Here is a 27,486-nt window from a genome sequence, read left to right as displayed (position 1 = left end):
GCACATGCGCAGTGAACGCTGACTGACCTCACCAATATGGCGGCATCATTTTACCAAAACATATTTCCGATGAGGCCTTTCTGAATTAAAAATAGTTTTAAATCAAATGAGCAGCGCTACTCATGACAACAAGCTACTCTCCATGACTCTCCACTCGTTTATCACACAGAAGTGACAGCATTAGTAGTTTCCGTTCGTGTGAGTAGTTTTCTGTCATTAGACTGTAGCGGTGAGCGCGCATCAGCTGCTCAATCAAAACAACACGACCAGTGAAGATAACTCACTCGATTTATACAATAATACAACTGATTATTATCAATGAAACGGATTGTTTAGTATGTGGTCACACTGACAGGACTTATGAAGCTCTTTAAGGAGTGTATCCATATTGTAAATACACGAAACACGTTTGACGTCTTTCTGTTCTGATGGGATTGTAATACATAGTGCGTTATTTAACTGTAACTTTGCTTGTGAGGGCCAGATTAGCTCACTTATACAGCGACTAGTGAGGATATTTTACTGGTCTGTTTCTGTAGTAGCTTGGTTTAAGGGCTGGGTATAACCTGTTATAAAAACAATGGAAGATATGTGTGAACAATGGAAGAAGTGTGTGTGTGTGAGAGAGAGAGTGAGTGTGAGTGAGTTTGTGTGTGTATGCGAGAGAGAGTGTGTTTTTATGTGTATGTGAGAGTGTGTGAGTGAGTCTGTGTGTGTAAAAGCAGCCTGCAGATGAACATTGAGTTGATGCTTCATTGAAATGTGTTTCATTCTAGTGACGGTCTGACATGGAAGAAGATCTTGTTCAGAACATGGAGGATGAGGATGAGCGTGAGTTTGAGTGGGACGCAGGAGGCGAGGAGGACGAGGAGGACGAAGGCTTCTGGCTGCAGGAGGAGGAGGTGTGTGTGTCCAGAGCGAGTCCAGCGGAGCGCAGCGGACACATCGCGGTCACCGACGGCTCCTGCATGTTCGTCTGGGGAGGATATAAGGTATAACACCAGACGCTATACTGTTTATTACACGGCTCTGGGGAATACTTGATTCTGGTCAATCACACATCCAGCGGTATATTATTCCCAGATAACAACTGCTGAAAACAGAAACACAGGCTCATCCGCAGAAGCTTTGCGTTTAATGAAAGTAAAATATTTCAACTCAATATTTCGTGTCTAATTATTTATTTATGTGGCAAGTATCTATGTAATAAACGGGATAATGTAAATCCAGCTGGTTGTTATCTCAGAATAAACCCCTTCAGATGTGTGTGTGTGTTATCTCAGAATAAACCCCTTCAGGTGTGTGTGTGTGTGTGTTATCTCAGAATAAACCCCTTCAGGGGTGTGTGTGTTATCTCAGAATAACCCCCCTTCAGGTGTGTGTCTCTGTGTGTGTGTGTTATCTCAGAATAAACCCCTTCAGGTGTGTGTGTGTGTGTGTGTGTGTTATCTCAGAATAAACCCCCTTCAGGTGTGTGTGTGTTATCTCAGAATAAACCCCCTTCAGGGGTGTGCGTGTTATCTCAGATTAAACCCCCTTCAGGTGTGTATGTGTGTGTGTTATCTCAGAATAAACCCCTTCAGGCTGATGCAAGACCTGATCCTGATCACCCTGTCGGGTTTATTCTGAGATATCAACCGACTGGATGTACATTATCCCTTACGTGAAGGGTCATCTCACCCTAACTCTGTAAACATAATTCTGTCCTTTTATCAGAATGCAGATGCTGAAGCCACTGAATTCACTGACTTGTACTTGCCGAAGAATGAAATCTGGATCTACAACATGGAGACAGGAGGATGGTGAGTTCCCTGACGCGGGCTGTAGGGAACACACTGCTAACGGACGGTGTGTGTGAGGAGCTCGAGCTGCTGCTAACGGATGGTGTGTGTGTGTGAGGTGCTCGAGCTGCTGCTGACGGTGTGTGTGTGTCTGTGTTCAGGCGTGTGAGGTGCTCGAGCTGCTGCTAACGGACGGTGTGTGTGAGGCGCTCGAGCTGCTGCTGACGGTGTGTGTGTGTTCAGGCGTGTGAGGCGCTCGAGCTGCTGCTGACTGTGTGTGTGTTTGTGTGTGTGTGTTCAGGCATGTGAGGCACTCGAGCTGCTGCTGACGGTGTGTGTGTTCAGGCGTGTGAGGTGCTCGAGCTGCTGCTAACGGACGGTGTGTGTGTGTGTGTGTGTGTGTGTGTGTGTTCAGGCGTGTGAGGCGCTCGAGCTGCTGCTGACGGTGTGTGTGTGTGTTCAGGCGTGTGAGGCGCTCGAGCTGCTGCTGACGGTGTGTGTGTGTGTGTGTGTTCAGGCGTGTGAGGCGCTCGAGCTGCTGCTGACGGTGTGTGTGTGTGTTCAGGCGTGTGAGGCGCTCGAGCTGCTGCTGACGGTGTGTGTGTGTGTTCAGGCGTGTGAGGCGCTCGAGCTGCTGCTGACGGTGTGTGTGTGTGTGAGGCGCTCGAGCTGCTGCTGACGGTGTGTGTGTGTGTGTGTGTGTGTTCAGGCGTATGCAACGCTCCGAGGGCGAGGTGCCGGACTCCATGTCGGGCGGCTGCGGCTCCAGTGTGGACGGAGTTCTGTACGTGTTCGGCGGACACCAGGCCAGAGGAAACACCAACACAGTGAGGCTTTATAACGACACGAACACTATAATGATCTCTGCGCTGTTGTGTGTGTCTGAAGCTCCAGATGTTGGTGTGTGTGTCTGAAGCTCCAGATGTTGGTGTGTGTGTCTGAAGCTCCAGATGTTGGTGTTTCTCTCAGGTTTACCGTCTGCCGCTGCGAACGCCTGTGCTCCGCTGGGAGAAGATGAGTCTGACGGGTTTGGCTCCGACCTGCAAAGACAAGCTGGGCTGTTGGGTCCACAGAAACAGGTGTGAGTTCATCAGGCCAGTCAGACACTAGTTGATGTCATCAGCGAGGTCACACACACACTTCCACTGCTCTGTTTCCACAGGCTGGTGTATTTCGGAGGCTACGGCTACACCGCACAGCCCGGTCACAGAGGAACGTTTGAGCTTGATGAGAACTCGCTGATGGTGAGTCCGTGTTCATCAGCAGACGTCATGCGTGGCACAGATGTGAGTGAGAGTGTGTTTGTGTGAGTGAGTGTGTGTGTGTGAGTAAGTCAAGTCAAGTCACTAATATTGTTGAATACGGTATTAAATTAAATGTCCCCAACTAAGCAAGCCAAAAGCCAATGGCGACAAAGGCGAAAAAAGGCGACAGTGACAGGAACCAAAACTCCATCAGTGACAGAATGGAGGAAAAACCCTTGGGAGAACCCAGACTCAGTCTCAGTTCTCCTCTGGCCAACGAGCGATCAGTGTGTGATTATGATCCAGGCAGCATTACAGGTCAGAGGTCAGATTGGATCAGAACATTCAGAATTTTATCCAGTTCCATCTGGTTGAAGATCGGAGTCACGCTGGTATAGACGCATCGTGTCGATGAGGACTTCACAGGGGAGAGTCTGGTTGACACAATCTCTGCTGACACTTCAGGGATGTGTTGTGGTCGTGTCTAGGCGCAGATCCTCCATCTGATCTGGATACGGCCCGGATCTGGCTGACTACATCATGCGTTGTGGTCGTGTCTAGGCGCAGGTCCTCCATCTGATCTGGATACGGCCCGGATCCGGCTGACTACATCATGTGTTGTGGTCGTGTCTAGACGCAGGTCCACCATCTGATCTGGATACGGCCCGGATCCGGCTGACTACATCATGTGTTGTGGTCGTGTCTAGACGCAGGTCCACCATCTGATCTGGATACGGCCCGGATCCGGCTGACTACATCATGTGTTGTGGTCGTGTCTAGGCGCAGCTCCTCCATCTGATCTGGATACGGCCCGGATCCGGCTGACTACATCATGTGTTGTGGTCGTGTCTAGGCGCAGGTCCTCCATCTGATCTGGATCCGGCCTGGATCAAGCTGACTACATCATGTGTTGTGGTCGTGTCTAGGCGCAGGTCCTCCATCTGATCTGGATCCGGCCTGGATCAAGCTGACTACATCATGTGTTGTGGTCGTGTCTAGGCGCAGGTCCTCCATCTGATCTGGATCCGGCTGACTACATCATGTGTTGTGGTCGTGTCTAGGCGCAGGTCCACCATCTGATCTGGATACGGCCTGGATCAAGCTGACTACATCATGTGTTGTGGTCGTGTCTAGGCGCAGGTCCTCCATCTGATCTGGATACGGCCTGGATCCGGCTGACTACATCATGTGTTGTGGTCATGTCTAGGCGCAGGTCCTCCATCTGATCTGGATACGGCCCGGATCAAGCTGACTACATCCTAACCGACGATGAAGACTTGACGGAGCACCCATCAAGTGTTAGACAGTATTCTAGATTATTACGTGCAGAGGTTTTTGGTCCAATCATTAGAAACTCTGTTTTTTCAGAATTAAGTAGTAGGAAATTACTGGTCATCCAAATTTTTATATCAGCTATACATTCCGTTAATTGGTAAGTTTCATCAGGGCGTGAAGAAATATAGAGCTGAGTATCATCAGCATAACAGTGAAAGCTAATGCCAGGGTTCCTAATGATATCTCCCAAGGGTAGCATGTACAGAGTGTGAGTGTGTGTGAGGGTAGCATGTACAGAGTGAACAGCAACGGTCCTAGTACTGAGCCTTGTGGTACGCCATACTGAACTTGCGATCGATGAGACATCTCTTCATTTGAGATCGTGTCTACGCGCACGAGTGTGTGTGTGTGAGTGTGTTTGTGACAGACGAGACTCAGATGTGCTGTTTTTCAGGGTAACCAAACAGGACGAGGCTGGAACAATCACATACACATCCTGGATCTGGAGACGTCCTCGTGGAGTCAGCCAATCACGAAGGTGCTAAAGCTAAACTTGATCTAATGTGGTGTTGCAGCAGGATCTGTGTGTGATGAGCTCAAACACTGTGTGTGCCCGTACAGGGAAACACTCCGACGCCACGGGCCGCTCACGCCTGTGCAACCATCGGCAACAGAGGCTTCGTCTTCGGAGGCCGTTACATGGTATGTGTGTGTGAGTATTTCAGAGTGTACATGTTTTTCTATCCCGTTGTGGACTTAAACCTGAATGCACACAGACTCATGGAAAAATGCAGAAAGTTTTCTGTTATGGCTAGGTGTAGGGGTCGGGTTAGTGTGTGTGTGTGTGATGGGTAGGTTTAGGGGTCGGGTTAGTGTGTACTGTTTGTGTGTGTGTGTGTGTGTGTGTGTGTGTGTAAGACTCACTTCTACTAGTGTTCCTATGATCATTAGCATAGGCTAGCATGTTTAGAGTTCTGACGCTCGGTGTTTTGCTCCGCAGGATCAGCGTCTGAATGATCTGCACTGCCTCGATCTGGACTCGTGGGAATGGAGTGAGATGTGCGTTCAGTGAGTGTAACCGCTGAGAGATCTGTGACGAGCTCACACACTAAAGCGTGTGTGTTTCAGGTGTGTTCCTCAACACGGTCCCGTCGGCCGGTCCTGGCACTCGCTCACCCCAGTGTCAGCTGACCATCTGTTCCTGTTCGGCGGATTCACCACCGACCGAGAGACACTGAGTGAGGGAATCAGTGTGTGTGTGTGTGTGTGTTTCTGACAGCACAGCTTCATCGGTGTGTGTGTGTGTGTGTGTGTGTGACACAACAGCTTTATCAGTTTATGTGTGTGTGTCTGACAGCACAGCTTCATCAATGTGTGTGTGTGTGTGTGTGTGTGTGTGTGTGTGTGTGTGTGTCTGACAGCACAGCTTCATCGGTGTGTGTGTGTGTGTGTGTCTGACAGCACAGCTTCATTGGTGTGTGTGTGTGACACAACAGCTTTATCAGTTTATGTGTGTGTGTGTGTGTCTGACAGCACAGCTTCATCAATGTGTGTGTGTGTGTGTGTGTGTGTGTGTGTGTCTGACAGCACAGCTTCATCAATGTGTGTGTGTGTGTGTGTGTCTGACAGCACAGCTTCATCGGTGTGTGTGTGTGTTGCAGGCGACGCCTGGCTGTACTGCGTGAGGACGAACGAGTGGAGCACGTTTGATCACGAACACACTCAGCGACCCAGGTGACCCTTCCTCGTCTGTCACTGATGATCTCGATGTGTGTGTCGTTCTCCCGGTCTCATGTGTGTTTTCTGCAGACTGTGGCACACGGCGTGTTTAGGTGCTGACGGGGAAGTGTTTGTGTTTGGAGGATGTGCTAATAATCTGCTCTCTCAACAACAAGCGGTGAGTAAAATATCCATATTAACTCCCTAATAACTAAATGCTGTTATTAGGCTGCTATTAAATGCTGTTATTAAATGCTGCTAATGCTAATGCTAATGCTGAAGCCGGAGTCGTTCCTGCCAGGAGAACGTGAGATTAGCTTGAGCAAACTCTGGATTGGTTCTCAAACTGAGAGAGTTTATTCCTGCCATGTAAATGCGTTTACATTCATGATATTTTTCATAAGTGAATCAAACCTTGGGTGTGGTCGGCTGTTCGCTTCACTCATCACGCTCAGCTGTTGGTCAAACTCTGGATCTACTCGAGTAGCCGGAGCGCTTATAGCGAGCTGAGCCGGAGCTGAACCGGGCCGGGTTTGTGTGGTTTCGTCAGCTGTATCTCCTCAGGCAACACAGAGGTAGTGAGGAGAAAACAAACGTGCACCTGTAGTTTGGAGGCAAACAGAAACACAAGAGCGTCTCAGTGTAGAACGGTTCACAGATTGAGGATGAATCCTGCATTTCTGCTCGAGTCTAAACACTTGTTTCTTCCTTCATTTGTATTAACAGGCTCACAGCAACGAACTACTGGTGTTCACGGTTCAGCCCAAATCTCTGGTCAGGTGAGCGGTTCTCCACAGCGTCACGCTCACCGCCTCGTCCTGTGTGTGTTTATCTATCATCAGGCTCTGTTGATCGTGTGTGTGTATCTATCATCAGGCTCTGTTGATCGTGTTTGTGTGTGTGTGTGTGTGTGTGTGTGTCCTCAGGCCCTGTTGATCGTGTGTGTGTATCTATCATCAGGCTCTGTTGATCGTGTTTGTGTGTGTGTGTGTGTGTGTGTGTGTCCTCAGGCCCTGTTGATCGTGTGTGTGTATCTATCATCAGGCTCTGTTGATCGTGTTTGTGTGTGTGTCCTCAGGCTGTGTTGATCGTGTTTGTGTGTGTCCTCAGGCTCTGTTGATCGTGTTTGTGTGTGTCCTCAGGCTCTGTTGATCGTGTGTGTGTATCTATCATCAGGCTCTGTTGATCGTGTTTGTGTGTCCTCAGGCTCTGTTGATCGTGTGTGTGTGTCCTCAGGCTCTGTTGATTGTGTTTGTGTGTGTGTCCTCAGGCTCTGTTGATCGTGTTTGTGTGTGTCCTCAGGCTCTGTTGATCGTGTGTGTGTATCTATCATCAGGCTCTGTTGATCGTGTTTGTGTGTGTCCTCAGGCTCTGTTGATCGTGTGTGTGTATCTATCATCAGGCTCTGTTGATCGTGTGTGTGTATCTATCATCAGGCTCTGTTGATCGTGTTTGTGTGTGTGTGTGTGTGTCCTCAGGCCCTGTTGATCGTGTGTGTGTATCTATCATCAGGCTCTGTTGATCGTGTGTGTGTGTGTGTTTCCTCAGGCTGTGTTCAGACGTGGCCGTCCGGCACCAGGAGCTTCTTCAGCACTCGTGGGACGTTCTGCCCAAAGCCCTGCTCCAGCAGCTGCAGCAGAGGATCATGGGACACTCCTAGAAGACAATCACACCTGACAGAACATGTGGAAAACCATCGCCAGAGACTTTCATGAGACTCGTGTAGCAGAAAATGGTTTATTCCGCCAGACAACACAACCACCATGCCGGAACTGATTTCCACATCTTCAAACTCATTTATTAACAGCACATCTCCATTAAAGCTCGTCACCATCAAACGCTTCTGCTCTTTATTGCTCCTCACAGTTTATAACAACATTTCCCACTTGCACGCATACAATCAACACTGTGTACAGAACACCACCGACATCTGAGGAATGAACTGAAATCTGTTTCTCAAACCTTTGATTCACACATTTACTGAAACTAGACCATATAATTCCCATGATTCATCACAACTCTGATCCTAGTCAGGATTTGTACAACAAGCCAAAATGTTGTATTGATCTGTTTTTTTTTTTTTTTTTTTGATTTTTCCAACGTGGAAAATAAATGAAGCAGTGTTCACATTTATACTGTCATTTTGATTTATTTATTATTAAATCCAACGAGTTGAAGGGAAATGAATTGCTTTTAAAACACAAAGCGTAGGTCGTTCTCCGTCATAAAACACAACCTGTGAATATTCAGTCTTTGAAAAGGCGATTCAAAGCATGATGGGATGCGCTCGGGAATCTCCCGCTTCACTTCTTCTTCGCTGCTAAGAGGTTCGGCGCCGACACCTTCACTTTCCCAGGCATGTTTCTGGACAGATCCGTGTCCTGTAAAACAGCAGCGTCACATGACTGATCCCGGCCAATCATCAGAGGCACAAACACGAGCTGCAAATACCTTGACGCTCCGGAACAAGTCCTTCTCTCGAGCGCTGGCATCTTTCCCTCGCATGAAGCTCAGCACGGCTGTACGGGCAGCTGCACACACACACACACACACACACACACACACACACAAACTCGTTACATCACATTCACACACACACTTAAACCATTAACGTATCACATAAAACCAATCTTTACCTTTGCCCTTTTTCTGAGTCCCTGGCGTTAATTTCACTTTGTACCTGCAGTCAAAACAGGGCAGATTGTTGATTAGGCTCTGAGAATGTGTTCATATCTGATGTAGTGAATCTGCTAATACTGAATCCTGACGTAGTGAATCTGCTAATATTGAATCCTGATGTAGTGAATCTGCTAATACTGAATCCTGATGAAGTGAATCCGCTAATACTGAATCCTGATGTAGTGAATCTGCTAATACTGAATCCTGACGTAGTGAATCCGCTAATACTGAATCTGCTAATACTGAATCTGCTAATACTGAATCCTGATGTAGTGAATCCGCTAATACTGAATCCTGACGTAGTGAATCCGCTAATACTGAATCCTGATGTAGTGAATCCGCTAATACTGAATCCTGACGTAGTGAATCCGCTGATACTGAATCCTGATGTAGTGAATCCGCTAATACTGAATCCTGACGTAGTGAATCTGCTAATACTGAATCCTGACGAAGTGAATCTGCTAATACTGAATCCTGACGTAGTGAATCTGCTAATACTGAATCCTGACGTAGTGAATCTGCTAATACTGAATCCTGACGTAGTGAATCTGCTGATACTGAATCCTGATGAAGTGAATCTGCTAATACTGAATCCTGATGAAGTGAATCTGCTAATACTGAATCCTGAAAGCACACTTGTAGTTGGCGAGTGCCATGTAGGGAGCGCAGACGGGCACGGAGAACATCAGCACATCGTCCGGGTGTGGGAGGCCGGTCAGAGAGTCCAGAACGTCCTGATACACAACAACACACTCACAATCACACATATTCATTAATAAAGCTCAGTTATACATCATAATTCAGACTGGAAGTCTGATTTACACTTCCTGTTTGTCCTGCTCCGCTCACCTCAGCCACAGGATTGTCCACGTCCTCCGTCTCCTGCAACACAATCACAGCTCAGTAACAGAAACACCACAGATCATGTGTAGTCTCCCACCGGTGAGCGTACCCTGGAGTCGGGGTCGTCCGCAGCTTCAGTGTCTTCGCTCGTCCGGATGATGTTTACGGCTTCGGGCTTCAGAACCGCTTTCTGAGGAGGAGGAGGATGTTTCCTGACCGGCTCTTCCTTCACTCTTCCCTTCTTGCCCTTCTTTGGTTTCTCCTGCTTGCTGGATCCTGCGGACTGTGTTCATGACGAGGACAGAGACGAACACTGAGGATATTTCTCTGAGCTCGTATGATTCTCTGATAAACGCATGTGAAACTCAGACTGACCCCCAATAACTTCATCATCATCTCTCGGTCCTCTTCATCCTGGTCTTTGTACTTGTCCTTCATCTTCTTCAGTTTGTTCTGAGGGAAACAGACACACATCAGTGGACTGACCCCTGACCTCCTGACCTGTGACGGTGTTGATGCTCTATCACCTTCTGTCCTCTCTTCAGCGGCGGCTCGGCTCCGCTCCTGCGCTCCGTCACGCTGGGAGTCTCCGGATCTGCGGCGCCGCTGTCCTCGGGGTCACCCGTGCTCTCCGGCTTCGGCTTCTTCATGTCCCTGATGACAGCGACAGGCGTTAGTGTGTGTGTGTGTGTGGTCTCACCTGCGCTGTCTGGCCGCCAGGTGTAGGTGTGTAGGTGTGTGTGTGTGTGGTCTCACCTGCGCTGTCTGGCCGTCAGGTGTGTGTGTGTGTGTGTGTGTGGTCTCACCTATGCTGTCTGGCCGTCAGGTGTGTGTGTGTGTGTGTGTGGTCTCACCTGCGCTGTCTAGCCATCAGGTGTGTGTGTGTGTGTGGTCTCACCTGCGCTGTCTGGCCGTCAGGTGTGTGTGTGTGTGTGGTCTCACCTGCGCTGTCTGGCCGTCAGGTGTGTGTGTGTGTGGTCTCACCTGCGCTGTCTGGCCATCAGGTGTGTGTGTGTGTGTGTGTGGTCTCACCTGCGCTGTCTGGCCGTCAGGTGTTTTCTCCCATGAGCCTCGGCTGCGTTTGCCTGCAGGACACACACACTTTAAACATCTGCACATTGAGTTCAAATGGAGTCATGTGATCAGTTGGTCACCTGATGCAACTCGTCCTGCGTGAAGGCGTCGGTCTGAAGAGTTCTGTGTAAAGAGACACATGGACTGAAGCGATCATCTCACACACACACACACACACACACACACACACACACACACACACACACACACACACACACACACACACACACACACACACACCTGTTGGGCTGCAGGTGTGACAGTGAGATGCTGGTGTCGGGGAAGCTGATCTCTGCGCTCTGCTCTTCCTCGTCTCTGACGCTGCTCTCGGTCAGCGGCTCCTCTTCCTCACGCTCCTTCTCTCCCTCACGCTCCTCCTCTCCCTCACGCTCCTCCTCTCCCTCACGCTGCTCCTCTTCCTCACGCTGCTCCTCTTCCTCACGCTGCTCCTCTTCCTCACGCTCGCTGTCGTCACCTGGGACACAGCACACGAGTCTGAGTATGTCACGGAGGCTTGAGAACGAGGAGAGATGAATGATGATGATGTTCATGAACCTAAGAGTTCGTCTCCTTCCTCCAGAAGGTCTGCAGTGCTGGACGCCACGTCCTCTTCCTCATCCAGGGTCTTCATCTTCCTCTCTCCGCGATGCCTAAAAACACTCTGATCATCGACCTGCAACGCAGAAGAAGAGAGTCCTGACTATGATGATCACATGACCACTGATAACTGATGATGAACAACAGCGGCTTCACCTTGAACAGAAACCCGAAGCCCATGATCAGATATGATGGAGGCAGGAAGTTCTTCTTCCCTGTGGAAAAGCCATACAGTACATTTAGTAATATTCCCCATACAGTGAGTCTGCAGATGAGCTGACCTCTGACCTCTGATCATGAAGCTGCCGGTGGTCAGGTATTCTCCTGTCGGAGCGGTTTTGGTGACCTGATGATGATGGACCCACCAGGCACTGGTGATGACCTTAGCGTCCCACGCCGCGCTGTAGCAGACGGCCATCGTCCCGGCCTCGGTCAGCGTGCGGGGGGGAACCGGCTGGCCTGAGGGAGCAGAGCACTAGCACAGGTCAAAGGTCACGGGGTCGATTCCCCCGTCATGCATGAACTGATCACATGTAATAATTCTTAAGTCAAGTCGCTTTGAGTTCAGTCACCTGATCCGGACAGTTTCACAACACACTTTCATTTGAAAGTCACGTGTCTAGTGTAGAGTCCTGCACGGGTTCGGGTACCCGCGGGTGACCCGCAAATTTTCATCAAACGGGTAAAAAATACGGTCGGATACGGGTGCGGGTCGGACACGGGTCGAAACAAGGGTTTAAAACAATCACACGCAAACGTAAAAATATATGCATATTTTTAGGAACACATCTACAAAAATATTCCTGTATTTCAAGTTGATAAAATAATTGAAAATCCACATCAGTTTATTTGTGCCCACGCGCCACCACGCCCTCCCAGGATCTATAACGTTACCTAGGCTACTTTCAGTTTTAAAAATTCCTCATAACCGCGCGCGCGATCTGCTTGCAGTCGAGATGGATGCTGAGGAGTTGAAGAAAAGAATAGCTAGTGGAGATTGTAAAGTTGTCGACAATACGTCTTCAAAAAGTCCAGTGTGTGGGAGAAATTTGGAGTTATCTGAAGAAAACAATATTGTGAAAGGCTTTGCTGCATTTTCGTGTTGGATAGCCGCAAATGTGGAACTTCATCGATGAGGAAGCACGCAGATAACTGTGGTAACAAACCAAGCAGTTCTAGCGAACAGTATTTTTCAAATTTAACACTGTTCAGTATGTGTGGTGCGCCCTGTGTTTGAACCCAAAATTGTCAGATAGGCTAGACGAAATTGCGTGGCAGATATAGTGTTGTAGCCGCGTCTGTTAGGCTACTCAGTTTTGTGGTAACGTTAGCCATGTTCTTCATGTACCGGCCTTTTGACAGCTTCGGCTGAAGTTGTCCTTGTGTTAATTGTCGTAATAACTTCTGTATGACCTGGCAATACAATTTTTTGTAATTGTGTCTATAATGTGATTGGCTAAACTGATTTTATTTCGGGTGCGGATCGGGTGTCGGTTCTATTTTAAGCGGGTCGGGTCAGGTGTGGATTTTAATTAGTGCTGTTGACGGATAACGGGTCGGATGCGGTTTGAAGCACTGCGGGTACGGGCGGGTGCGGGTTTACAAAATCGGACCCGTGCAGGACTCTGGTCTAGTGTCTGTAAAACCGCATTTTTCCATCTTAAAAATATATCTAAATTACGTCATATGCTCTCATTGACAAATGCGGAACAATTAGTTCATGCGTTCATGACCTCAAGGCTAGATTATTGTAATGCTCTACTGGGTGGTTGCCCTGCACGCTTAATAAACAAACTACAGCTGGTCCGAAACGTAGCAGCTCAAGTTCTTACCAGAACCAGGAAGTATGACCATATTAGCCCAGTTCTGTCAACACTGCACTGGCTCCCTATTAAACATTGTATACATTTTAAAATATTGCTGATTACTTACAAAGCACTAAATGGTTTAGCTCCGCAGTACTTGAGCGAGCTCTTAACGCATTATAGTCCTTCACGTCTATTGTGATCTCAAAATTCCGGCCAGTTGATAATACCTAGAATATCAAAATCGACTGCTGGCGGTAGATCCTTCTCCGTCTTCCTACCATTGTCCGTGAAGCAGACACACTCTGTCAGTTCAAAGCCAGATTAAAGACACATCTCTTTGACCTAGCATTCACATAACACATTATAGACTTCTATAATTCAATGTTAGGCTGCATAGATCAGGTCAGCCGGAACCGGGAACACTTCCCATAAATCCTGATGTACTCGTTACATCATAAGAAGAATGGCATCTACGCTACTTTTAGTGTCTTTGTTTATCCCGAGGTTTACCGCAATCCGCCGGATCCAGGCTGTATCCAGATCTGCGACTGGACACACACACACACTCTCACACACACACACACACACACACACACACACACACACACACACACACACACACACACACACTCTGAAGTGTCACTAGTCTCTCCCCTGTGAAGGCCTCAATCAAACTAACTTTAGCTGGACAGTAACTTTATTCTAGAGCTGCTGTAAAGCCTAAACACTTTACTTTACATTTCCTATTATCTCTGTAAAGCTGCTTAGGAACAATCTACATTGTTAAAAGCTCTGTATAAATGAAGATGACTTGACTTGACATGTACCAGATCCTAACCCTTGACTCAACACAACATCAGATCACCGTTACTCAACACAACATGTCGGGTTCCTCACCGAACGGGTTCTTGATCACACAGCTTGTGGCTCCATGCAGATCTGCGTGAACGTACACGTCTCCTGAGGAAACACAGCATCAGAGAAACTGAGCATCATGGGAAACCCTGGAGCCTCAGAGCGGACACATACACACACACACACACACACACACACACACACACACACACACACACACACACACACACACACACACACACACACACACACACACACACACACACACACACACACACACCTGCTCTCAGGTAGCGCTTGACGATCATCTCGTTCTGCTGCTGGTCTCGTCCAGCGATGATCAGATAGTTCTCAGAGCTGACGAACCACAGGAACTTCTCAAACCTGCCCAGAGAGTGCTGGATTAGAGAAGCACACACATACACACACACACACACACACACAACACACGTTGCTTTACCAGTACACCTTCCTGGCCTTCTGAATGCTGGTCACCGTCTGCACTTCTTTCAGTGTCTGTTTGGTCTTCTTCTCAGCAGATTTGAAGGCCTTGAATCGAGAAAAAAACAAAACAGAGTCATTTAACAAACCCGCAGCTGATAATGAACACTCGTGTCGTGTCGTCTCGTGTCGTCTCGTGTCGTGTCGTCTCGTGTCGTGTCGTCTCGTGTCGTGTCGTGGCGTCTCGTGTCGTCTCGTGTCGTCTCGTGGCGTCTCGTGTCGTCTCGTGTCGTGTCGTCTCGTGTCGTCTCGTGGCGTCTCGTGTCGTCTCGTGTCGTCTCGTGGCGTCTCGTGTCGTCTCGTGTCGTGTCGTCTCGTGTCGTGTCGTCTCGTGTCGTCTCGTGTCGTGTCGTGTCGTGTCGTCTCGTGTCGTCTCGTCTCGTGTCGTCTCGTCTTGTGTCGTCTCGTGTCGTCTCGTGTCGTGTCGTCTCGTGTCGTCTCGTGTCGTCTCGTGTCGTGTCGTGTCGTCTCGTGTCGTGTCGTCTCGTGTCGTCTCGTGTCGTCTCGTGTCGTGTCGTCTCGTGTCGTCTCGTGTCGTCTCGTGTCGTCTCGTGTCGTGTCGTCTCGTGTCGTCTCGTGTCGTCTCGTGTCGTCTCGTGTCGTGTTGTCTCGTGTCGTGTCGTCTCGTGTTGTCGTCTCGTGTCGTCTCACCTTCTGTGCCGCTTCCACGGTTTTCTGCTCTTTTTTGGCGGCGCTTCTCTTGCAGTCGTAGTACCTGTGGAGAGAGTGATGTTTCCGTGAGAGAGTCATTCAGCATCAGCTCACGTTACTCACACGAACACTCACTTCTTCGCATTGGCGTAAGCCGAGAGATTCAGATCCACGTCCACTAGAACCGGTTTGTCCTTGTCCAGTTTTCCCCTCGGCCCTTTATCCCGGCTCTTGCTCTTCTTGCCCTTCAGCGGCGCTGGTTCCTCAGAGGTCCTGGAGTCCGTGTGTTCCGGCTCTCCGTCCTCTGGAGCCGCATACGGGTTTCTGCAGGGACAGAGGAGGAGTGAGTGAGCGAGCGCTGTGGTCATGTGATCACGTGTGTGTGTGTGTCACCTGAGCAGCATGGTCATAAAACCACCTCCCCAAAATCTCATTAAATGGATATAAAATTACATGATCAAGCAAGACAATTTAATCAGTACATCAATCATTTTAATATAACAAATTAACAAGAAAAACTTATTTACATGTTAACATTATTTTCAGCTCTCTTTTGAAAGAGTTTAGAGTGGTTTTAGTCTTTAAAGCAGGGTCTAAATGATTCCAGAGGGAAGGCCCTCTGTATTTCAGTGTAGATTGATTAGCTGTAGTTCTACAGAAAGGAAGATAAAAATCTTTGCAGCGCCTTGTAGAGTAGGCATGAACATCCGAAGAATACATGAAAAAGTTATTAAAAGCTCTGGGCAAAATATTTGTCATATTCACATACTTATACATACAAATATTTATGCAATAGATGTTAACATTAAATATTGTCAAAATGATATATTTTATGAAAAGCGGAGCAGATGATGACAATCTATTTGAATTACTCATAATTCTTAAGAATTTCTTTTGTATTAATAAAATCTTATTTAAATATGTTTGGCATGTTGCACCCCAAACAATATTACAGTACAGAATGTGGGGATAGATTAAACTGTAATATAATGTTTTCATACATGAAATATCAATTAAAGAGCGAACTCTACTCAGTATACCAACAGATTTCATTATTTTTCTGCAAACATATTGAATATGATATTTCCAGGTTAATTTTTGGTCAACAATGACACCTAAAAATTTTATTTGGTTCACTTGGCTAATTTTTAAACCATCAATTGATACCTCTATGTCCTGACAGTCTCCTTTGTTTTTTGTGCTAAAAATCATAAAATTAGTTTTTTTGTATATTAAGAGAGAGTTGATTAACTTTAAACCATTTAGAAATATTTTGTAATTCTTCATTTGCTTCTCTTATCAATGTGTCAATGTTAGAATGAGATAATAGAAGACATGTATCGTCTGCAAACATGAGTCGCATAACATTTTTACAAACAACTCTTAAATCATTGATATAAATTAGAAATATTAGAGGTCCCAAAATGGACCCCTGCGGTACCCCACATAAAAGTTTTCCCCTACTTGAGCTCAAATTGTTAACATAAACAAATTGCTCTCTCTCTTCCAAATAGTTTTGTACCCAAGTTAAGGCTATATGTTTAATGCCATAATTTTCTAATTTTGCTAAAAGAATATTATGATTTACTGTGTCGAATGCTTTCGACAAGTCTAAAAATATACCAATAGTGTAATTTTTCTCATGCAGATTTTTTTGTAATTTTGTCAACAAACTGTAAAAGAGCCATTTCTGTAGACATGTTCTCTCTGAAGCCATACTGGTGATCATAAAAGATCAAATTTTCTGTCAAGTGTTTTAATATCCTTTTATAAACTAATTTTTCGAGTATTTTAGAAAAAAAAGGTAAAAGTGAAATAGGTCGATAATTGTTAAATAAATGTGAATTTCCAGACTTAAACAAGGGAATTACTTTAGCTAATTTGAGATCTCTTGGTACAACGCCTGTTTTGAGTGACAAAGAGAGAACATAAGTTACAGGCTCAATAATAGAGGAAGCTACTTTCTTTATGAGACTAGCTCTAATTTCATCATGTCCTGGAGCTGTGTCCTTCATCTTTAATATGATTTCAAGCACTTCATTAGGAGTTGGAGGATCAAATTCATTTAAACAAGGATGAGGCAAATCAAAAATTTGTGAAGTAAATTTTCCTGTATTCACAATGTTTTTTGCCAGTGAAGGACCAACATTCACAAAGAAATCATTGAAACCGTTTGCTATATCGATGGGGTTTTGATCAATCTCGATAGCATCGGATAACTGAACTGGAATTCCTCGAGTTGTTTGTTTTTTATTTAATAATTCATTTATAACATTCCAGGTCTTTTTTATGTTTTCACATGAATTTCCCAACTTTTCAGAAAAATATTTTTTCTTGGCATCTTTTAAAACTTTGCTGAATTTGTTTTTATATTTTTTATAGTACGCAGTGTTTAACGGTGTGGGGCTAATGAGAGATTTTTTATACAACTTATTTTTAGTAATGGAAGATTTTCTTAATGCAGGTGTAAACCATGGCTTAGAAATATTTCTGTTTTTACTTCTACTCTGTACCAATGGAATACATTTATTAAACAAAGATGAAAACATATTCATAAATGTCTGATAAGCTGTTTCAGCATCCTGATGTCCAAAGACATGATTCCATGATATCTCAGCCAGTGACCTTTTAAAAGACTCAACAGATTTAAAAGTAAGTCTACGATGTTTCATACTATAGGTTGACTTTTTTTGCTGAGAATTTGTAAAAAGCAGAAATACAGGGAGATGGTCTGAAATATCAGTAAGCATTACACCTGATATGATTGAATTTACAAAATGATTAGTTAGTATATTGTCAATTAAGGTTGCCGATGTTATCCTTGTTGGTTTATCAATAAGTGGATAGAAATAATAAGAATAAATTGTATTTAAGAACTCAATAGAGGAATTTGATTCATGTTTCAAAAGATCAATGTTGAAATCTCCAAGAAGAATGAGAATGACATGTGTGTGTGTCACCTGAGCAGCATGGTCATGTGATCACGTGTGTGTGTGTGTGTGTCACCTGAGCAGCATGGTTATGTGATCACGTGTGTGTGTGTGTGTCACCTGAGCAGCATGGTCATGTGATCACGTGTGTGTGTGTGTGTGTCACCTGAGCAGCATGGTCATGTGATCACGTGTGTGTGTGTGTGTGTCACCTGAGCAGCATGGTTATGTGATCACGTGTGTGTGTGTGTGTGTCACCTGAGCAGCATGGTTATGTGATCACGTGTGTGTGTGTGTGTATGTGTGTGTGTGTCACCTGAGCAGCATGGTCATGTGATCACGTGTGTGTGTGTGTGTGTGTCACCTGAGCAGCATGGTCATGTGATCACGTGTGTGTGTGTCACCTGAGCAGCATGGTCATGTGATCACGTGTGTGTGTGTGTGTGTCACCTGAGCAGCATGGTTATGTGATCACGTGTGTGTGTGTGTGTGTGTCACCTGAGCAGCATGGTCATGTGATCACGTGTGTGTGTGTGTGTGTCACCTGAGCAGCATGGTTATGTGATCACGTGTGTGTGTGTGTGTCACCTGAGCAGCATGGTCATGTGATCACGTGTGTGTGTGTCACCTGAGCAGCATGGTCATGTGATCACGTGTGTGTGTGTCACCTGAGCAGCATGGTCATGTGATCACGTGTGTGTGTGTCACCTGAGCAGCATGGTCATGTGATCACGTGTGTGTGTGTGTGTGTGTGTGTGTGTGTCACCTGAGCAGCATGGTCATGTGATCACGTGTGTGTGTGTGTGTGTGTGTGTGTGTGTGTGTGTGTGTGTATGTGTGTGTGTGTCACCTGAGCAGCATGGTCATCTGATCACGTGTGTGTGTGTGTCACCTGAGCAGCATGGTCATGTGATCACGTGTGTGTGTGTGTGTGTGTGTGTGTGTGTGTGTGTGTGTGTGTCACCTGAGCAGCATGGTCATGTGATCACGTGTGTGTGTCTCACCTGAGCAGCATGGTCATGTGATCACGTGTGTGTGTGTGTGTGTGTGTGTCTCACCTGAGCAGCATGGTCATGTGATCACGTGTGTGTGTGTGTGTGTGTGTGTGTGTGTGTGTGTCTCACCTGAGCAGCATGGTCATGTGATCACGTGTGTGTGTGTGTGTGTGTGTGTGTCACCTGGGCTGCGTTCAGCCCCGACAAAACGTTGCACAACGTTTTTTAAACAGAAACGGTGATGCGTTGAACACACTGTTCTGATGACGCAAGAGTTGCAACTATGGCAGCTGAGAAGGCTCATTCTTTGTGAAGAATTTTCTGAGCCTGATGAAGTCGGTATAAATATGTGTTTAATACTACAAAATATGCTCGATGTTACAGTTACTGCACTTGCCGCCCAGAACAAAAGAGAACATCCCAATCGAGTGAAGGGATTGCTGAAACTGAAATGGAAGCACACATCTTACCTAATTCAGACTAAAATACATCTATTTAGCCTCACATACTGACTTTATTTGTAGGTCATACTGTTTTAATACCCTGTATTTTCTTTCTCATTTTTAGGAAAAGCACTTAATTACCATTGTTTATTTCTATACTAAATGTCATACACTTGCAATGAAGCTAAAATATAAACAACTACATCATTATGTTGTTGATATCCTATATTTTTACAATAAAACTTACGACAAACATGTCTTCTAATATCCTCAGTTGTTGCGTATACCGAGCTGCATCGAACACATTGTGCGAGTTCACTTTAACACCGCGTGTTTTATATACATGTTGCTGCTGATTGGACTGCAGTTCTGACACACCCACCAAACAAGAGAAAACGTATCTCAAACCCCGTTGCACACCGGTGCACGCCGTCTCCAGGAAACATGACGTTCAACCCGGAAACCGTAGCAAAACGTTGCGCACCGTTTTGAACTTGAATGTGCCCCTGAGCAGCATGGTCATGTAATCACGTGTGTGTGTGTGTGTGTGTGTGTGTCACCTGAGCAGCATGGTCATGTAATCACGTGTGTGTGTGTGTGTGTGTGTGTGTCACCTGAGCAGCATGGTCATGTAATCACGTGTGTGTGTGTGTGTGTGTCACCTGAGCAGCATGGTCATGTAATCACGTGTGTGTGTGTGTGTGTGTGTGTGTCACCTGAGCAGCATGGTCATGTAATCACGTGTGTGTGTGTGTGTGTGTGTGTCACCTGAGCAGCATGGTCATGTAATCACGTGTGTGTGTGTGTGTGTGTGTGTCACCTGAGCAGCATGGTCATGTAATCACGTGTGTGTGTGTGTGTCACCTGAGCAGCATGGTCATGTAATCACGTGTGTGTGTGTGTGTGTGTGTGTGTCACCTGAGCAGCATGGTCATGTAATCACGTGTGTGTGTGTGTGTGTGTGTCACCTGAGCAGCATGGTCATGTAATCACGTGTGTGTGTGTGTGTGTGTGTCACCTGAGCAGCATGGTCATGTAATCACGTGTGTGTGTGTGTGTCACCTGAGCAGCATGGTCATGTAATCACGTGTGTGTGTGTGTGTGTGTGTGTGTGTGTCACCTGAGCAGCATGGTCATGTAATCACGTGTGTGTGTGTGTGTGTGTGTGTCACCTGAGCAGCATGGTCATGTAATCACGTGTGTGTGTGTGTGTGTGTGTGTGTCACCTGAGCAGCATGGTCATGTAATCACGTGTGTGTGTGTGTGTGTGTGTCACCTGAGCAGCATGGTCATGTAATCACGTGTGTGTGTGTGTGTGTGTGTGTCACCTGAGCAGCATGGTCATGTAATCACGTGTGTGTGTGTGTGTGTATGTCACCTGAGCAGCATGGTCATGTGATCAGGTGTGTGTGTGTGTGTGTATGTGTGTGTGTGTCACCTGAGCAGCATGGTCATGTGATCAGGTGTGTGTGTGTGTGTGTGTGTGTGTGTCACCTGAGCAGCATGGTCATGTGATCAGGTGTGTATGGCAAGCCAAGAGGCTCAGAAATACGCCATTGATTAATCGCGTTTACAGCTAAACGCCGTCAAATACGGCGTTTTAAACCGCATTTGACGGCGCAAAATACGCCGTTGTAATTACAAACGCCGTAAAAAACGCGCGAAATGCGTCAAAGACGACATATTCGACGGCGTTTTATTGTGCATGGAAAGCGCCGCGTTTTACGCCGTTCATCTCGCCATATGACGCCGTAAAAAACACTGTTTTGGTTGCACAGAGCGCGCGCTATTTTATGGCGTTTTGCTTATAGTATAATGAGACACGCCCACTGATTTCCACAGCCAGTAAGTTTGAACTGTTCTCTCCCAATCAATGATGAACTGAGTCAGACCAGACGAATTCAGCACGGATCATTTGTGGTGATCCAATTCGTATGCTCCCAAGGAATTATTAATTTGATGTATTAAAATAATCCAAGCTAAATAATAAACTGAAATTAAAGAAAATATTAAAGAACATTCAAATCAAAAAAGCAAAATTAATAGGATTTTCACATTTTAAAAGGGTGTCACACAGGGCTTAATTTGAGCCGGAACTCGCCGGAACATGTGAACATGGGTGACACATGACTTGCGCGCTTGTTGTGCTAGTTGAGATTGCTGTTAGCCTCGATCGTTTCACTCAGGGGAAAAATGTCAAAAAGACAGCAAAGTTTGCTTAACTTTTTCAAATACGCTGGCCAGTCAGATCCCAAACAAGCAAAAATCGTTTCCGCTGATCAAGAATGTGGAAACCATGGTGGACACAGCAGTAGTATCGACATAATATATCTCGTTATTTCGACATAATAAGGGGACATTCTAATCTGCATTAAGCCACATTAAGCGTTCTTATAATGGTTTTCTATGGGGGGAAAATACTTAACGTGTAATTGCGTTCTGGGCTCATCTGATTTTTTTTGTACATAGCATAGCCCACTTTGTTATGATTTTAGTATCATAATGATTAATAAATGCACGCACAATTTTCCGAGAACTTGATTTGAACAAATGCCTTTCAACTTATGTGTGCAAAATTCAGAATTAAATGAATGTGCAACAATTTGTACAGATAGAGAGTCTGTAGGCCTACTATTCAAGGGTTTCATCCGGTCCCTTTCCACAGGTGTATAAAATCAAGCACCTAGATTATGAATGCAGACTGCATTGTGCTTGATTAATACACCTGTGGAAAGGGACCGGATGAAATCCATGAATACTGTTGTAGCCATTAAAGGGATAGTTCACTTTGAAATTAATTTTTGGTATGTTTTAGCTTACCTCAAGGGCATCCAAGATGTAGGTGTCTTTTTTTCCGCAGTAGTTTCAATTTTGATATTTTTAGGTCAAACCGTTCTTGTCTGTCAGTCATATAATGCAGGTCGATGGTCATTATCTCAAAACACAAGCACAGAGTCCAAATTAAAACAATTCCCCGTCGTCCAAATTAAACAATTCCCCATCGTAAGTACACATTGATGGCCTAAGACACGAAACGAGCGGTTTGTGTGAGAAAACGAACAGTATTTATATCGTTTTTACCTCTTAAGCCTGGAACACACCAAGCCGAACTAGCGCTGATGAAAGCCGACTGTGTTGTCGCCTCGCGTCGGGGTAAAAAGCTGCACTTGAACACACTGAGAGAACTACAGCCGACTGTCAGCTAGAATGCGCGTTCTGCGCCTGCGTGTAAATGAGGCAGCTGTCTATTTCTGCAGATATATTCGTCTATATTCGTCATTCAAAAAGGGAAACCGGCGCTGCCGGCTGCAGTTACACAAACTGTAAACAAAGCAGTGCGTGCTTACCGTTTTGAATATCAATCCTGCTAAACACTGTCTTTATTCCACTCCTCTCGTGTTAATATTGAAATATTCGCCAAGGAACACTCAGATAAGATGACATATCATTAGAACAGCCTTCTATCTGTACCATTTTGACTTTGCTCGCTATTTTGCTATTATTCTCGTGCACTGACTCGGTCACTAAGCTGAACAGCCAATCAGAGTTCCCTCTTTCACCGACGGCCCGACGCCGATTCAACATGTCGAATCGGCCGTTACAAAGCCGACGAGGACCAATTTCAGCCGACGGTGCGGAACACACTGAGAAGATTTAGTCGGCCGACGCACGGAAACTGCCCGACGGCCGACCGTCGGCTTGGTGTGTTCCAGGCTTTATACACAGCCATGTCGAAGTGATCTGATCTGACGTGTACGCAGACTGGTGCATAGATATATACACTAGATGTCGCCTTAAAGACATTTGTTCCAATGAACTGCCGTAGACAAGGCGACATCTAGTGTATATCTATGCACCAGTCTGTGCACACGTCAGATCAGATCACTCGGACATGGCTGTGTATAAGTGGTAAAAACGATATAAAACTGTTCGTTTTCTCACACAAACCGCTCGTTTCGTGTCTTAGGCCATCAATGTGTACTTACGATGGGGAATTGGGAATGGGGAACACGTGTGTGTGTGTGTGTGTCACCTGAGCAGCATGGTCATGTGGTCATATGTCTGTGTGTGTGTGTGTGTGTGTGTGTGTGTCACCTGAGCAGCATGGTCATGTGATCATGTGTCTGTGTGTGTGTGTGTGTGTGTGTGTCACCTGAGCAGCATGGTCATGTGATCATGTGTCTGTGTGTGTGTGTGTGTGTGTGTGTGTGTCACCTGAGCAGCATGGTCATGTGATCATGTGTCTGTGTGTGTGTGTGTGTGTGTGTCACCTGAGCAGCATGGTCATGTGATCATGTGTCTGTGTGTGTGTGTGTGTGTGTGTGTGTGTCACCTGAGCAGCATGGTCATGTGATCATGTGTCTGTGTGTGTGTGTGTGTGTGTGTGTGTGTCACCTGAGCAGCATGGTCATGTGATCATGTGTCTGTGTGTGTGTGTGTGTGTGTGTGTGTGTGTGTGTCACCTGAGCAGCATGGTCATGTGATCATGTGTCTGTGTGTGTGTGTGTGTGTGTGTGTGTGTGTCACCTGAGCAGCATGGTCATGTGATCATGTGTCTGTGTGTGTGTGTGTGTGTGTGTGTGTGTGTGTGTGTGTCACCTGAGCAGCATGGTCATGTGATCATGTGTCTGTGTGTGTGTGTGTGTGTGTGTGTGTGTGTGTGTGTCACCTGAGCAGCATGGTCATGTGATCATGTGTCTGTGTGTGTGTGTGTGTGTGTGTGTGTGTGTGTGTGTCACCTGAGCAGCATGGTCATGTGATTGCTCTGCAGCTTCAGCTCTTTGATAGCGCAGGCCACAGGATCTCCGGCCGCTTGAGCTTCCTTCACGATCTGCCCGATCTCGGCCCAGTCCACCTGATTGGCCAGCGCACTGCGCACCACCGTCAGCGCTCGCTCCACCATCGACAGGTTCATCTCCACCAGCTCTCCCTTCAGCCGGTCCACCTCCTGCACACACACACACACACACACACGTCAGCCACTCCACATGCATGACTTCATACAGCAGACACCTGTTGTTTTCATCTTCTACATGCCTACTGTAATCTTTATTTGTAATTAGAAAGAATGACGCTCTGGTCCTGGATGCTGATTGGTGCGTTCCAGGGTTAGGGTTAGGGTTAGGGTTAACCCACTCGCTACTGGTTATTCTGGGATTCTGGATGAGTGAGATTGTCCTGTTTTGTTATAGGCGGATCTTTTGTGACGTCATTGTTTATGTTTGTCGCGTTGCATCATGGGAATCGTGTGGCAGGAAACACCGCTAGATACCTCTAGATACCTGTAATTTGATTGTTTTGCACGTTTGGAGGAGGATTTAGAGAAGAGGATGGTTCACTCTTGCTGTGTGGTCGAGTACGGCTCGTTGGGGGCCTGATAAAAAGTTTTTTCGAATTCCCTCCGAAAAGGATCGCGAAAAACGAAAGAAATGGTTGCGTGCAATTAGGCGATTGAACCTGGACGCTCCGAAGAAAGCCTGGATTCCTGCAGCTAACGTTACTGATCGAGTTTGTGAGGCTCATTTTGTTCATGGTAGGCCTAAGTCTTAGTGACTATGTATTTATAGAAGATTGAATAAAAAAAATAATAAAACTGAGTCAAATCAACCGAGTCATATGTTTTCGCGTTCTGATTCAGGTGTCCCAAACCGCGATCCACAGCACCCAGACTATGTTCCTCACATCAAAATGGGCTATTCTGGATCGCAAAACTTAAAAGCAAAAGAAAAGGCTGTTCTAACCTCTGCTTTTAGCACGATCACTGCTTTCTGTTTGGCAGAAAAGATCGGCCCAACTTTTCGAAAAAACAAAATAATCATAGGCCTCCAGACTTTTGAAAGCCTATAATCTTTCATGAGTGAAGGGTCCAGGGGTTTCTATTAAATAAGAATAAATGTCTCCCCAGCAGATTGGTGGCCAAGACACGGGCAAGTCGGACCAACGTTTTTTGTCATCCCAGATCTCATATGGGCTTTGAATAACTTCGATTTTGTCACCAATACAAATTTTGAGCTTCTCTCCAAACCTCCTCCGGTCTTCAGATGTTAAAGTGCTTATATATTGTGGATTTCGCCCGCTAACTCTCTTGAAAATGCTCGTCGCGTCTTTACTGCCCGCAATACTGTTTGTTTTGTTGCCACACAACCACTCGCGCATGCGTACAAAGATGTCAACAAAGATCCTCCTATTGCCGGAGTTTCTGAAGCTTGTGTAAAGGCTCCGCCCTCTTCTGAACGGAGGCGGAGCTAAAGCTCATTTGCATTTAAAGGGACACACACAAAAGCGGCGCGTTTTTGCTCACACCCAAAAGGGGAAAATTTGACAAGCTATAATAAATGATCTGGGGGGATTTTGAGCTGAAATGAAGAGTGTGTCAGAACCGTGTGTGTGTGTGTGTGTGGACTCGCCTGCGCCTGATGAAGAGCCTCCAGCCGCTGCTCATGATCTCGTCTGACGTTCTCCAGTTTCTTCAGCGCCTGTTTCTCCTGATGAAGAGCTTTCATGTCCAGCTTCTGACCCTCCATCTTCGAGAAGAACTCGTCCACTGCCTGACACACACATTAATACAGTGTAAGAGATACAAATACCTCGTTTTTATTTAGTTCAGAAGATTCTCTGAGAGACTGTCGTATCACACTTTACATCCTCCTGCTTCTTCATAACGTGTGTTTGCTTCTGTGATAGATGTGTTTGAGTCCACACACACACACACACACACACACACACACACACACACACGAGTCTCAAACACACACACTGTCAGGGTCATGTGTGTCAGTGCAGTTATTACTGTGTAACATCTGTTATGAGGAACAGCTTCATCAGGGCAGGACTACATCCATGTTTATGATGCTCTTGTTCTCGGAGGCCTGATGGTCGTCACACCTCACCCAGAGACGGCTGGTTACCGGCTAAACCCAATCGCTCCCCGGGCGTGTGTGTGTGTGTGTGTGTGTGTGTTCACTGCTCCTAATGTGTGTGTCACCATCCTTCACATCTCACTTTCACAGCAAACCTCTTGCACAATTATTCACTCAACAAACCCAACACAAACCTTGTTAAAAGACTCGAACTCAACATAGCGGCTTTTTGCATGTTGACAGAAGAGAAACGGATGAAATTCTTCATACCTGTGAAAAACAGATTCATAATTAACAAAAAAGCGATTAATAACTGCATTCGACAGTAAAGCTGTGTGTGTTTATCAGAGGATCGTACGTGAGCAACTCTTCATCATCTTCATCTGGACTCATGCTCGGCTTCTTCTCACTGTTCTGGATGATGAAGCCCTTGAAGAGACAGAACACAGAAACAGACCAGCGGTCAGAACCCGATCATGTGATCTCTCTCGGTCAGAGCGTCAGAACCCGATCATGTGATCTCTCTCGGTCAGCAGACACTCACCCTGCCACTGAAGTCGGCTGTCTTCTCCATATAGTCCTCTGCCATCTGCAGCGCCTCCAGGACTTTAGCACTTCCTGAAAACGACACAGTGATAGTTTAATTCCTTCTGGAAGTTCCATCGGACCGTAATAACACACACTTCCTCCACACACTCGTAACGGGTTTATAGGTTTGCATGAATCATCTTTACCCTGAGAAACATCAAACTGGCCGTCGACTTTACAGAGACCCGGCAGCCCGACGGCCATGAGGCAGTGTTCAATGAGCGGTCCGCCGTACGCTGCACACACACACACAACATCATCAGCAGCAGTAGTCTGAGAGTGTGTGTGTGTGTGTGTGTGTGTGTGTGTGTGAGTGAGTGTGTGTGTGTATGGGTGAGTGTGTGTGTATGTGTATGAGTGTGTGTGTATGAGTGAGAGTGTGTGTATGTGTGTGTGTGTATGAGTGAGTGTGTGTGTATGAGTGAGTGTGTGTGTGTATGAGTGAGTGTGTGTGTATGAGTGAGTGTGTATGAGTGAGTGTGTGTGTATGAGTGAGTGTGTGTGTGTGTGTGTATGAGTGAGTGAGTGTGTGTATGAGTGAGTGTGTGTGTATGAGTGAGTGTGTGTGTATGAGTGAGTGTGTGTGTATGAGTGAGTGTGTGTGTATGAGTGAGTGTGTGTGTATGAGTGTGTGTGTGTGTAT

The 27,486-nt window shown here is 46.3% G+C and overlaps 2 protein-coding genes across 4 annotated transcripts in view; one reads left to right on the top strand and one right to left on the bottom strand.

Moving 5' to 3' along the window:
- The first annotated feature begins 33 nt into the window (after positions 1-33).
- Positions 34-8,150, top strand: klhdc2 (kelch domain containing 2). Of its 2 annotated transcripts, none has more exons than XM_082142463.1 (14): positions 34-198; positions 777-992; positions 1,717-1,802; positions 2,491-2,608; positions 2,751-2,860; positions 2,944-3,067; positions 4,755-4,838; positions 4,922-5,002; positions 5,301-5,359; positions 5,429-5,538; positions 5,962-6,034; positions 6,110-6,197; positions 6,746-6,798; positions 7,568-8,150. In XM_082142463.1, the coding sequence occupies exons 2-14, from the start codon at positions 789-791 to the stop codon at positions 7,677-7,679; spliced, it is 1,302 nt and encodes a 433-aa protein (XP_081998589.1). In that variant the 5' UTR covers positions 34-198; positions 777-788; the 3' UTR covers positions 7,680-8,150. The 2 variants fall into 2 exon arrangements, with proteins under 2 accessions (XP_081998589.1, XP_081998590.1); XM_082142464.1 differs by having other exon boundaries at positions 36-198; positions 2,944-3,025.
- The window catches only part of nemf (nuclear export mediator factor), a 24,367-nt gene continuing 4,727 nt past the window's right edge, over positions 7,847-27,486 (bottom strand). Inside the window, exons 8-32 of one of the 2 annotated variants that reach the window (XM_082142438.1) lie at positions 26,990-27,079; positions 26,800-26,873; positions 26,614-26,684; positions 26,450-26,525; positions 25,803-25,943; positions 24,135-24,343; positions 15,163-15,351; positions 15,028-15,091; positions 14,336-14,424; positions 14,156-14,259; positions 13,918-13,980; positions 11,501-11,671; positions 11,369-11,427; positions 11,171-11,288; positions 10,856-11,090; positions 10,696-10,738; positions 10,574-10,626; positions 10,069-10,195; positions 9,917-9,994; positions 9,651-9,824; positions 9,548-9,580; positions 9,335-9,432; positions 8,656-8,699; positions 8,471-8,550; positions 7,847-8,400 (exon numbers count right to left, since the gene is read on the bottom strand). In XM_082142438.1, the coding sequence (XP_081998564.1) occupies positions 8,323-8,400; positions 8,471-8,550; positions 8,656-8,699; positions 9,335-9,432; positions 9,548-9,580; positions 9,651-9,824; positions 9,917-9,994; positions 10,069-10,195; positions 10,574-10,626; positions 10,696-10,738; positions 10,856-11,090; positions 11,171-11,288; positions 11,369-11,427; positions 11,501-11,671; positions 13,918-13,980; positions 14,156-14,259; positions 14,336-14,424; positions 15,028-15,091; positions 15,163-15,351; positions 24,135-24,343; positions 25,803-25,943; positions 26,450-26,525; positions 26,614-26,684; positions 26,800-26,873; positions 26,990-27,079 (2,561 nt within the window). In that variant the 3' untranslated portion in view covers positions 7,847-8,322. The remainder of the gene's footprint in view (positions 8,401-8,470; positions 8,551-8,655; positions 8,700-9,334; positions 9,433-9,547; positions 9,581-9,650; positions 9,825-9,916; positions 9,995-10,068; positions 10,196-10,573; positions 10,627-10,695; positions 10,739-10,855; positions 11,091-11,170; positions 11,289-11,368; positions 11,428-11,500; positions 11,672-13,917; positions 13,981-14,155; positions 14,260-14,335; positions 14,425-15,027; positions 15,092-15,162; positions 15,352-24,134; positions 24,344-25,802; positions 25,944-26,449; positions 26,526-26,613; positions 26,685-26,799; positions 26,874-26,989; positions 27,080-27,486) is intronic. The other variant, XM_082142439.1, reaches the window with a different exon arrangement.

Source organism: Leuciscus leuciscus (assembly GCF_965113295.1).
Source record: "Leuciscus leuciscus genome assembly, chromosome: 17".
NCBI classification, from domain to species: domain Eukaryota; kingdom Metazoa; phylum Chordata; class Actinopteri; order Cypriniformes; family Leuciscidae; genus Leuciscus; species Leuciscus leuciscus.
Note: the sequence above shows the minus strand (reverse complement) of the source record. Positions and strands in the feature narration are given on the sequence as shown.

Coding starts and splice junctions, on each gene's coding strand:
- klhdc2 (XM_082142463.1), top strand. CDS start 789: ATGGAAGAAGATCTTGTTCAGAACATGGAGGATGAGGATGAGCGTGAG. Junction 6,035..6,109: donor GAACACACTCAGCGACCCAG/GTGACCCTTCCT, acceptor TGTTTTCTGCAG/ACTGTGGCACACGGCGTGTT. Junction 6,799..7,567: donor CAGCCCAAATCTCTGGTCAG/GTGAGCGGTTCT, acceptor GTGTTTCCTCAG/GCTGTGTTCAGACGTGGCCG.